The following is a 12,365-nucleotide window of genomic DNA, read 5'->3' as shown; positions in this document are numbered from 1 at the left end:
TGAGTGATTTGACTTAAAGAAAATTAAAGAAAGTTTACTCTAATATGATTTTAAGTTGTGAAATGACATTATTCTTTTTTCAATAAGTACCTAACATGACTCGAATGGCTCAATAGATTTTAATTTAATACAAAACATAAAACATAGGAAATATGGGTGCAGACTCACTAGAACAGGGGTCTGCGACCTACGGCTCCGGAGCCTCATGCGGTTCTTTCAGCCTTATGCTGCGGCTCTGCGCAGCCTGGAGATGACAGAGTAGCGCGGCCGTGTCCATCCAGCCCTCCAGAGCAGCTCTGGAAGGAAAGGTGAGTGGAGGGGCCGAACTGGAGGCAGCTCCATGTTTAAGGGCACCACTTTTCATGTCCCCTCCACTCACCTCTCCTTCCAGCACTGCTCTGGAAGGCTGGAGGGACACGTCCAAGCTGCCCTCTGACCCCTGAAGGTCGGAGGGTAGCATGGGCATGTCCCTCCAGAGCAGCTCCTATCCCTCCTCTGCCCCACGGAGCAGGCGGCTTCCTGCTCCGTCGGGAGGAGGGGTTTTTCCTGCCCGGCGCCGCTGCCTCCCGCAACACCACAGCCGCCATCCCCCCTCTGCCCCACGGTGCAGGTGGCCCCATGGAGCAGGTGGAGGGGCCAAACTGGAGGCAACTCCATGCGGAGCCGCCTCTCCGGCTCAATACATCTTCAGGGCCGTGGAAAACAGGTCCAAATGGCTCTTTGGGTGGTAGAGGTTGTCGACCCCTGCACTAGAAGTTGCCACTAATGATGTCATTAAGTGTTAAATGTTTAGATAACCTAAATTCTTTAGAATCTTTCTTAGACACTGCAGAGGTTTTTCTGTGGGCATTGAATCAGGCTAAAGTAGCATGCATTATGTAAAAGAGATTTCCTAAGATCAGCCTTTAAAAAATTGCAATTTGCATTAGTATCTAATACTATCTTTCCCTTGTAATAATTTTATTTTTACAGAGTATAACTTCCTCATTCATGGAATCACAACATGTTTCTCTTGACGGTTCTAAACATAGTTTATCAGAATATTCAAAAAAACTGAGTGTAAAGTCATTGAAAAGTATACTCAAGTCAGAGGTAACATCTTCTAAAAGTACACCTTTTCCAGAGAATGGAACTTCTACACCCCACAGAAAAGAGGATGGCGTCATTTTTGCAAATGTTGAAAAATATGACAGTAATCTGTTTCAGACAATTGAGAGTACAGCTGATTTGACACCAATGAATGATGAGCCCCAATCAGAAACAGCATCTTTCAAAGCTGTGATTTCAGCATCTTTAAAAGAAACAGAGCCTGATGCTTCTTCGCCTGGCAGAAAAGATGGTGTCATTTTTGTAGATGGTGAAAAATATGATAGTGATCTATTTGAGCAAGCTGAGAGTACAGATGACTTGAGACCAATAGAAGGTGAGTCCAGATCAGAAACAGCATTTTTTAAAGGTGCGACTTCAGCATCTATAAAACAGACAGAACTGATTCCTCACAGAAAAGAAGATGGTGTAGCTTTTTTAGGAGTTGAAGACTATGACAAGGATCAAGAAGAGCAGTTTGAGAGAGCAACTGGTTTGTCACTATCGGAAGATTTCGATCTAGCCACATCAGAAGCTTTATCTTTTAAAAGAGAAACACCAGCATCTATAAAACAGGCAAAGGGCATTCCCCATAGAAAAGAAGATGGCGTAGCTTTCTTAGGTGTTGAAGACTCTGATAGTGATCCCAAAGATCACTTTGAAGATACAACTGATTTGCAGCTATTGGCAGACCTAACCAAACCAGAAACATCATTCTTTAAAAGAGGGACCACACGATCGGTGAAACAGGAAAAAGGCTTGCCCCATAGGAAAGAAGATGGTGTAGCTTTCTTCGACATTGAAGACTCTGATAGTGATCTCCAAGAGCACTTAGAAAGTATGAGTGATTTGCAGCAGTTGGCAGATCTAACCATTCCAGAAACATCATCCTTTAAAAGAGAAACTGTGCCATCTGTGAAAGAGGAAAAAGGCATGCCTCATAGAAAAGAAGATGGTGTAGCTTTCTTAGAAGACTGTGATGGGGATCTACAAGAGTTCCTTGAAAGTGCAACTGATTTGCAGCCAGAACATCTGACCACACCAGAGACAGAATCTTCAGGAAGTGAGACATCTGCATCTGTAAAACATACAGAACACACACATTCTACTCTACACAGAAAAGGGGATGTCATGTGACATTCCTTACCAATGAAGTCTATGATCCTGATCAGCAATAGTGAGTATACGTGCACTGAACTCAGTGGAAGATCTAGCCAAAAGAATCAACTTCCATAAAAAGTGAAACCCCGACATCTGTAAAAAAGGCAAGGCACATTCCCCACTGAACAAAAGATGGCATTTCCATTGCTTGTAATGAAGATGAAAAATGATCAGAACGAATCAGCAGTACTAATAAAAGTTGATTAAGTTATAAATCTGAATTCTTGTCCATAATAACCTTATCCTGTTACCCCATATACTTGCCTAATGGCTAAATGGCAGTCATAAACTTTTTTTCCCCTTCAGAGTTGTACAATATGAGATGGTGAGAATGCATGATTGGATCTCTGCCCTCTCCCTAGAATTAAAACAGCAGTGGCATTGGGAAGCTGAATTTAAACAGAGTAGTAGTGCCGTGGTAGGTCACCCTGGTCCCAGTCTAACTCACAACCTTAAATTTGTTATATTGCATCTGGGGTAAAACATACAGTTACCATGTAGTGTTTGTGTGGATTTTTTGGTTTGTTTGTTTTTTGCTATGTAAAAATTGTAACGAGAGATTAACAGTGCAATATTGATATTGTTACTTCAATGTTGATATTGTTACTCCAGTGTAGCTCCATTAATTTCAGTGGGTGTAGACAGAAGTAACTGAACAGGATCGCAGAACCAAAAATGATGTGTCTCTGGTTTGAGATTCTCTGTGGCTGATTAACTTTTTTAAAAGTGAGTTTTAATTACAAATCTGCTGTCTTACTAGTTGATCTCAATTTGAATTAGGCTTCACTTTTCTAACTCAATACAATTCAATACAATATAATAACCTTTATTAGACATAAATTAAAAGTTATTTACGATCTAACCAGAAACCTTTCATCAGAGGTGGCAGTAAATTAACAAAAGTAAAACAAATTATCAAAAGAAAATTAATGTTAAATCTTCTATAAAATATGATATACTAAAAATGGATAAAAGCCTAATTTTACAACGTTAAAAGTATAAATATGTGTTAGAAGGCCCATGGTTAGATCTCTTTTGAGGAATGTGCAAATACCTGTAAAAGAACTTCACAACTTCTTCAAGAATCTCAGCATCACTACTACTGAGAAAGAAAGACAAGTTAGATGCTACTATGACCCCAGGTTTGTCAGCGGATATACTGCAAAGCAGGGGACTTCTAACTTTTTTGTATTTGGGGCAATTGAATAAAATATGGCTGATTGATTCCAGCTGATTCAGGCAGAGATCACAGACTCTATCCTGGAGCGGTATTGACATAAAGTGACCAAGAGTGACGGCTGATGGAAAAACATTAAACCTTGCCCTAGTTAAGATCCATCTCTGTCTGGGCACAGTCAAAAGATCAAGGTACTTGGCGAAATGTCTATGAAGAAGAAGAAGAAGAAGAAGAAGAAGAAGAAGAGTTTGGATTTATATCCCCCCTTTCTCTCCTGCAGGAGACTCAAAGGGGCTTACAATCTCCTTGCCCTTTCCCCCTCACAACAAACGCCCTGTTTGAGAGCTCCGAAGAGCTGTGACTAGCCCAAGGTCACCCAGCTGGCATGTGTGGGAGTGTACAGGCTAATCTGAATTCCCCAGATAAGCCTCCACAGCTCAGGCGGCAGAGCTGGGAATCAAACCCGGTTCCTCCAGATTAGATACACGAGCTCTTAACCTCCTACGCCACTGCTGCTCAGGGGGGGATGTTATAGTATAATGGGGAGCATGACTTATTGGCTTGTGATAGTAGTAGCTAATATTTCTGATCTAGAAGCCTTGTTTCAGAGTGCAATATATTTCGTTGGATGGCAGCATGTACAGGGCATCGAGGGACAAGCCCAGCAATTGGATTTTTTGTGTTGATTAGTTGCCACATTCAGAAGATAGTAGTTCTGGTAGCACAGAGTATATTAAAGATTTCTCATTGGTATTAAAAGAGCCTGAGCCAAAATTTAAAAGTAATAAGCCACGCTCTGGTTTTTAAGAGGCTCACACTGGCTTCTAAACGGAGCACGGATCCAGAACTTCAACATTTGTTTAACATGATAATAGCAGGTCAAAAGGCTCCAGACACATGGAGGGAGACGAAGATAGTAACAATCCTGAAGCCAGGGAAAAATGCAACTCTAGTAGAATCTTATAGACCAATAAGTTTATTAAATCAAGACTATAAGATATTTGCAAAAATATTATCAAATAGAATTAGAAATATACTTCCAAAAATAATAGAACAAGATCAATATGGGTTTGTAAAAGGAAGAGATATATGTCATCCAATAAGAAACGTATTAAATGTGTTAGAGCATGGTAAGAAACATAAATATGCTATGATAAAATTAGATGTATATAAAGCATTCGATACAGTAAGTCATGAGTTTCTTTTTTTCCAAACACATTAAAGGATTTGGAGAAAGATTTATAGAAGTATTTAAAGCTAGGCAGAAATTCCGCTTAAGGCTAAGAGATAATAGTAAACTAAGGACTATCAGGAATCAGTAAATATCAGAAGAGGATTAAAACAGGGGCTGCTCCGCTGTCTCCGGCCTCTGTCTCAGTAATGGGCATAATGGGAGTTCCTAGCTAATAGGAACAATTAGAAAATAATGGAAGAATAAAAGGATATAAAATAAACATGGGGGAAGGAAGAAAATAATAGGAATAAAACATGTTTGCCTATATGATTTACGTATTATTAATAAACAATCCAATCACAGAGGGAAACTAATGAAAGAATTAAAAAATAATCTTTGGAAGATTTCAAGAAATATTCAGGGTTAACAGTAAAACATGGATAAAACAGAAAATGACTTTAGGAGTGAACATAGAAAAGAAACAGCTTAATAAAGAGATAATATTAAAGAAGAAAATTCAAATATTTAGGAATTATAATTTCTACCAGAAAAAAGATATAGGATGTATAAAATATAATTATGAAAACAGATGGGAAAAAAAAAATACAAAATCAGATAAAAAAGTTGGGAAAAGCCAAAAAAACCTATCTATATAACGGGAAAGTAAAAGAAGCAGGAAGATGTGTTTGTTACCCAAACTCTTCTTTATTTTATATTTGTAGAACATTACCAATGGAAATTAACAACAAAACAATTCCTGAGGAGTGGGATAGAAAAATAAAAGCATGGATACTCTAATAAAAAAAAAATGCTAGATGATGAATCAAAATAGCAGATATGCCAAAATGGCCTTCTAGGATGGGGAAATACCTAAAAAAACTCAGGAATATTTTGAGGTATCTCCAGATAAATAGTTTATTGTGGGATATTAATGTGAAGATAATAACCTCAAAAAATGTGGTTGTAAAGTTTGAAAAACGAAGCTAAATGGAAGTTGAGGTAGGGCAACTATGGAATTTATACTAATAATTATAAAAAACATGGAAACATAGAGTGCTAGGGCTCCAAGAAAAGGAATATGGATATATGGGAAAAATGGAGAAGTAAATGGATGCCTGGCATTCTGGATAGATCCCTCTAGTGGCAAGCGTGGACCGAATAGGAAGGCTGGAAAATCATAAAGAATTTTGAGAAAGAAAAAGGAATACATAAAGTATCTAGATTTAGTTTAAAAGTGAAGTTGAGAAATTATACCATTACAAAACTTAATAGAATTGGGAGGGAGAGAGAAAATTGGCCATGAGCTGTGATAAGATATGGAAAAACTAAGGAAATTATAGGAATAAAAGATGATTGTATAATAACTCAATGGTTAAAACTCCACCTAAATATCACAGCAAGGAAAATTATAGAGAAGGCAGTGGCTACAAGTATATGGTAGAGGATAAAGAATTTATGGTAAGAACTTTAAATCAGAAAATGTGGAGAAAGGAAAATATCTTAGATACTGAAAAAATAATAGAAAGAATCCATGGAGAGAATATGAAGAAGTTAAAGATTGAAAAATATGTGGAACGTAGGTTAAAAAGAAAGATTTTACTTAAATGGCTACAGAACCCCAATACAATCTAGCCTATATGATAAAAGGACATCAAGCCTAAAAAAATGTGTTGCAGGCTGTGGAGAAAGGGGAGCATATTATACTCATATGTGGATAGAATGTAAAATGGTGAAAAAGTTTTGGGAAAACATATTGAAATATGTAGAACAATTAGTAAAAGTAAAAATTGACATAAATAATGAATTATTAATTCGGTGGTGGATGGGCTTACAATGGACATCGATAAAAGAGTGAATAGCCAAGTGCCCTGGAAACTAATGTATAAAATAATTATTAGAGCAGCACACGCAGTGTTGGCGTTGGGCTGGAAAGATAATAAAAAATGGACAGTGTCAAAATGGATGGAATACATATGTGGAACAAACAATACAGTTAGAAAGATCTTTGAGATCAACTTTGACAAAAAATAAAATCTATGGGAAGAAAAGATGGAAGATATTAATGAAATTATGGATAACAGTGTGATGAAACACACATGGGATGGAAAGTTATTTCAGATTCCAACAAAGAACTATGGAATAAGAGAATAAGAAGAATGAATCTCCTGCTGCTTGCATAAAACAATCAATAGAAAAGGGGGGGAGGGGGGAAAATGGAAAAATGTATAGATGAAACGAAGATATTGAATGTAACAAATGTATAAATATTCTATACAATAAAAATCTATTAAAAAAAACGGAGCACGGCATAGGGAACACAATGCAGTACCCCAAAGATCTTATATAGAAAGCTAGCTTGGACTCTTTCAACTGCCTTGTTCCAGTGGCCAAGCCATAGAATCACACCATATAGGAGTGATTGGACCACCTGCATACTAAAAACATTTAGTACAACTGGGATGTATTTGTGGCCCTTTGAATTTTTTTTTTCAAAACTGCTGCTGATTTCAAATAGCTACTTTTTACCACTTTATCTCTATGAGTTACCCATTTGGTGCAATGGTGAAAATTGAGCCCAAGATATTTGAAGTATCTTCAGATGAATGCCTGACTTATTATGAATCACTTATGTCTCTGTTGGCTGATTTTATAACTAAGCAGGCAACTGCTCAAACACTCTCAGCCAAAAAAACCAATTGGGGGGGGGGCTCAATAGAAAGTGCTATATGATCAAAAATCAAATCGGGGGAATCTATGTGAGTAGTAGGGCACGTGGGGAGTCTAAAATCCCTGGTGAATATTTCTCCTTAAGAACCTGGTTGTTGGCTTTGATTAGAGAAAACAGAAGGAAAGACATTGAGTCTGTGTGGGATTCACTCATTCAGGCTGCCAGAAGGTGTGAGACCAGAACTTTCTGGTCAATCATATCCAGTGGTACACGCAACCTAACACACTCAATGTTCAATATTGACCCTCAGTCATGGCTAGTGTACTTCAAGGAGCTATTTAAAGAAGTCAGAAACAACCTCTTGTGTGATCTGAACCCCTCAAAATGTGTAAACAGCTGATCTAGAGTTTCTGATGCAGAAATTAACTCACTTATAAGCCAGCTAAAATCTTACAGATCTTGTTCCCCCCGAGTTCTACAAAGCCTTCTCTGATTGGTAGTCTCCTCTTCTGGCCTCCCTTTTTTCAGCAGTCAATCAGTTGGGCACAGTACCTCAAGCTTGAACCAATGCTATCATTCAGCCAATCTATAAAAGTGGTAACTATTTGCTCCCAGCCAACTACAGACCAGTTAGCCTTCTATCCATAGCTGGAAAATTTTAAGCACATTTTTCTAACTCAGATGTACAATAATCTGAAAATGTGCCATCTTTCCCCTACCTTGAGGTGATGTTTCATTTCAATCTGAAATGGTCACCTGAACTCAGCCACATTTACCACCTTTGCAAAATGCAGTACTTCCGTGATTAAACACTTTTTTTCACCAAAAGAGGTCCCACGTTATACGCATTCCTTCTGCAAAATCGGGAAAATCTTCAAAATCCAAATTACATCCCTAAAGATGCTATAATGAGTATCCTCCCATGGGTTAGGGCGGCCCAAATCAAACATAATATTCTCCATGCTATAGAAGGAATTCAGTCCAAGTTTTTTTTTTTGCAACCTTCTTGGACTACCCAACTGTGTGGCATATGCCAGCCAATGTCTAGAAATGGGTCTAAATCTTATGACTACGAGAGTCTGAATAGCAGCTTTGAAAATTTGGGTGTACCTCCATCATAGAGCAAGGCAAGGAAGGTTAACATGACACATGCTAGCTGATTCATACCGCTCCAAATGGAACCAACACAAATTATAAATTATATTATGACCTTAGGTTTTTCTGTGGAATTTTTTTCCAATTCGGATGAGATCAGTACCTTTCTCATCATTGAGCTATGGGCTTCCTTCACCTGATGGATCCCTTCTGGCCTACTTCAAAAATCTCTAATCCCCATTACTGAGATGCTTTTTTATGCAAGCCCGTCTTGCATAAAATGTACTCCTCTCTGCAGTTCTCTGTAGCAGATTTCTTCAGGTTCCGTTACAAGCAAGAACTTGTCAATATTTTCCCAACCAAGTGGAAACAACTGCTCATATACTCTTGTATTGTTCTTGCTATACAGAATTCAGGAGTCATTACACTGAACCCCATATTAATTCATGTCTTGCCACTTCTGACCAAGGCAAGATACGTCTGCTCCTGAATGATCGCTGTACTAAAAAAACTGCGGAGGTAGCAAAGTTTTTGGAGGATATTTTGTATTCAACAACCGCTCACTCCTGTTGATCACCTGTTAACCCTTTTTTTGTTAGTCCAATAGTTGTTTTATCTATGCCTAATAAAGGAAATAATAATAATAATATGAAAATAAAGGATTCTTAATGCAGATTAAATAAATTGACAAATATACGGTAAGTAAATAAGCACTAGAGTCTTTATTATTTTGTAGCAGGATTGATTAACATTTTGTGCTTGAACATAATATCGTTGTCTGGGATTTTTCACACCTGGAAACCTTAAAAATACATTAAAAATTTTTGTCATAGTTCTCATGTATGTAAGTTATTCATTCCTACATTGGGAATATCCAAGAAAGTATAATACTATACTAGTTTTATGAGTAGTATATTGACAGCAGTGATCAAATAGGAATCCAGAGTAGGTAATTTATAGAATTTTATTTTCAGAATTCAAGTCTGGAATAACAGCATCTTGCAGTCTGGTAATACACATGATGTTCAGAATAATGTACTACTTCTTTTCTGTGGGTAAGGGGAAAAGGATGCTGACTGCCCCCATATCTGCATTTATGCATCCAATTAAATAGTAAGTAGTCTGCAGTTTGGAAGCTGATGTGGATTGGGTGAAAGAAAACCAACTGAAACTGAATTCATCAAAGATGGAGGTTCTTTGGCTGTGGTGGCAGCAGGTGGGGCAGGCCAATTGGCTACCAGCTCTGGATGGAGCACCACTTAACTTCGTACAAACTGATGGAGCACCACTTAACTTTGTACAAACTGGATGGAGCACCACTTAACTTCGTACAAACTGGGTGTGCATCTGGATGCCTCCTTATCGATAGAGGCCCAGGTAACACATTCGCATGGCGAGCATGGCTTTCTATCGCCTGCACCTTGTAAAGCAGCTGGTGCCTTTCTTGTCTCAGGCCGACTTAGCCACAGTAATCCATGCAACAGTCATCCCTCGATTAGATTGTTGCAACTCACTCTATGCAGGGCTTCCCTTGGCCCTGATCTGGAAATTACAGCTGGTCCAAAATGCAGCAGTATGGGTCCTTACGGGGAGCCTCACGGCATGCACATATTCATCCTATGCTACACCAATTGCAATGGCTCCAGGTGGAATACTGGGTCAGGTTCAAGGTGTACAAAGCAAGAAAAGATGATGTGAAGAAAAATAGGATGTCAGATTGAAGTTGAAAAACAGGAAGCTAGCTAGCAAAACACCTAGGCAAGATATGTATGTCCCCTCAAGATAAGATAGCAACAAAAATCTCAAAATTTGCACATTGTTATAAATACGCATTACTTAGTTAATATACCCGGGATATTACATTAGCGGGCCTTAGAACCAATCAGGGAACAATACATCTGTACTGTTAGTACATATTGCAATAAAGACTATACTTTTCAATTGTTATTTGGCATTATTTTTCCAACAAAGGTTTTGGTGTTAACCTTCAAAGCCCTAAACGAACTGGGACCTGCATATCTACAGGACTTACACTTCCGTTCAGTCCCTTGAAGACTGCTCTGGTCAGTAAGTGAAAATCTGTTGGTGATCCCTGGCCCAAGGGAGGTCTGGTTTGCCTTAAAGAGGGCCTTTTGAGCCCTGCCCCCGCCTGGTGGAACACTCTGTCTGGAGAGACCAGGGCCCTGTGGGACGTAAAGCAATTCCACAGGGCCTGAAGGGCAGATGTGTTCCACCAGGTGTATGGTTGAGTCAACTATGATAATACATCAGTGGTCCCACTCTCCCTCCACCTTCCCCCCTCCTTCTCCAACAAAAAACGAGAAGGAGAATACACCTTTTCCCCTCCCCCCTTCCCGCCTCCCCTTTCTCTTCCTTCTCTGGTTTGTCTCAAAACAATCTCCTTTCCCCTTTCCTTCCCTTACTTGCTGATCCTGTGCTGGGAGCCAGATTTTTAGAGGAGTTTTAAGTATATGTTGGAATCTGTATTGTTTTTTACTGAGTTGATGTAACTATGTATATGCATGTATATGTATATAGATGTAATCATTACAGATGTCAAGTCATTAATAAAATGATACAAATAAGTAATTTAGCTCAGGGCAATTTACAATATCAAATTAAAACCTCAAGTTATGCATATACATAGTTACATCAAAACAGCTGCTCCATAGGGTGGACTCTTTGCATTATATCCGTCTGAGGCCTCTCCTGTCCTCCTCAATCACAAAATCTCCAGGAATTTCCCAACCTGAAAGTGGCAACCTGAGCCAAGGCCTCACCCCATCAAGTTCTTCCTCAAAGGCTAAAATGGGGCTGAAAAGGGCGCTACCACCCCTTCCTGCTTTTTACCAACAGAATCCAGCCTGGAATGCTGTGCTTGCTTAACAATAGCTGTTGAGGAAATCTGTTGCTTAAAAGCTACAAGCGTTCCTTTTATCATTTTCGGTTTTAACTTCTTTTTTTTAGATTTAACATTTTTCTCCAAACATGGGGTATATTTCAGGTCTGTTGGAAGATCTGCATTGCCCTCTCACTGCTCCAGTCTCTGGATTTAAGTATCTTCAGATTTGGCCGATATTAGTTTATAGATGATGACGACGATGACGATGAGGACAACGACGATGTACATAAAACAACAAAAGAAAAGCTTTGGTGCCTTAAACTACTGATCCAGCTAGTTGAGCAACCTGTTTTATGTAGCAACCAACCAGCTATCTGGAGGGCTAAGCAAACAGGACACAGAGCAGAGACCAGTCTTGACTCTTAGCATAGATTTCAGATTTTTTTTTACTGCCTCTGAATATGTAGGTTCTCTCTACTCACCATGGTTGGTAGCCATTGATGGACCCATCCTCCATGAAACAGCCCTTCCCCCTTTTACATTCATTTGTGCTCATGGCACTTCACTGCCACTGAGTCCTGCAATTTAATTACTGCTTAAATAAAGAAGTATTTTTTATCTGTCCATTATCTATTGCCCACTAAGTTCAGTGGGTGTCCTCGAGATCTACTATTATGGGATAATAATCTTTCCTCTCTCTCCACTTTCTTCACCTGCCACTATTTTATAAACCTCTACTACCATGCCTCCTACCAGTCCCCCCCCCCCCGCCACACACCAGTCCAGCCTTCTTTTTTTCTATACTGAAATGTCCCAGGATCCACAGCCTTTCTTAATAAGAAACTTGATCATCTTGGTAGCCCTGCTCTGTACGTTTTCCAGCTCAGTGTGTAGTAACTGTTTGGAACCACCCCTGCACAGTACGGGGCTGAAATCTTGCGTGCAGCTTCCTCTGTCTCTCCCTGCCAGGGCCACAGTCCTCAGGTCAGAAGACTGCTGTTTCCTTCACTCAGCGAGCGGGAATCGCCAGTGCCGTCGAAGCAGGTTTTGTTCTAGTGATTCCGTCGCTCGGGCGAGCCCACAGCCCAGTGGGAACTGAGAGCGTTGCTGCCCTGGGCCGCAAGTGTCTGGCCAAAGAGGCTGTAGCTTGACACCGAGGATG

At 39.4% G+C, this 12,365-nt stretch overlaps 1 protein-coding gene across 3 annotated transcripts in view; it reads left to right on the top strand.

Annotated features, from left to right (window-relative positions):
* Window positions 1-2,462, top strand: part of LOC125427884 — a 34,318-nt gene extending 31,856 nt beyond the window's left edge. For all 3 annotated transcript variants that reach the window (XM_048487449.1, XM_048487457.1, XM_048487465.1), the window contains one exon: window positions 973-2,462. In XM_048487449.1, the coding sequence (XP_048343406.1) occupies window positions 973-2,223 (1,251 nt within the window). In that variant the 3' untranslated portion in view covers window positions 2,224-2,462. The remainder of the gene's footprint in view (window positions 1-972) is intronic.
* Window positions 2,463-12,365: the final 9,903 nt, after the last annotated feature.

Source organism: Sphaerodactylus townsendi, linkage group LG01 (assembly GCF_021028975.2).
Source record: "Sphaerodactylus townsendi isolate TG3544 linkage group LG01, MPM_Stown_v2.3, whole genome shotgun sequence".
Lineage (NCBI taxonomy): Eukaryota > Metazoa > Chordata > Lepidosauria > Squamata > Sphaerodactylidae > Sphaerodactylus > Sphaerodactylus townsendi.
Note: the sequence above shows the minus strand (reverse complement) of the source record. Positions and strands in the feature narration are given on the sequence as shown.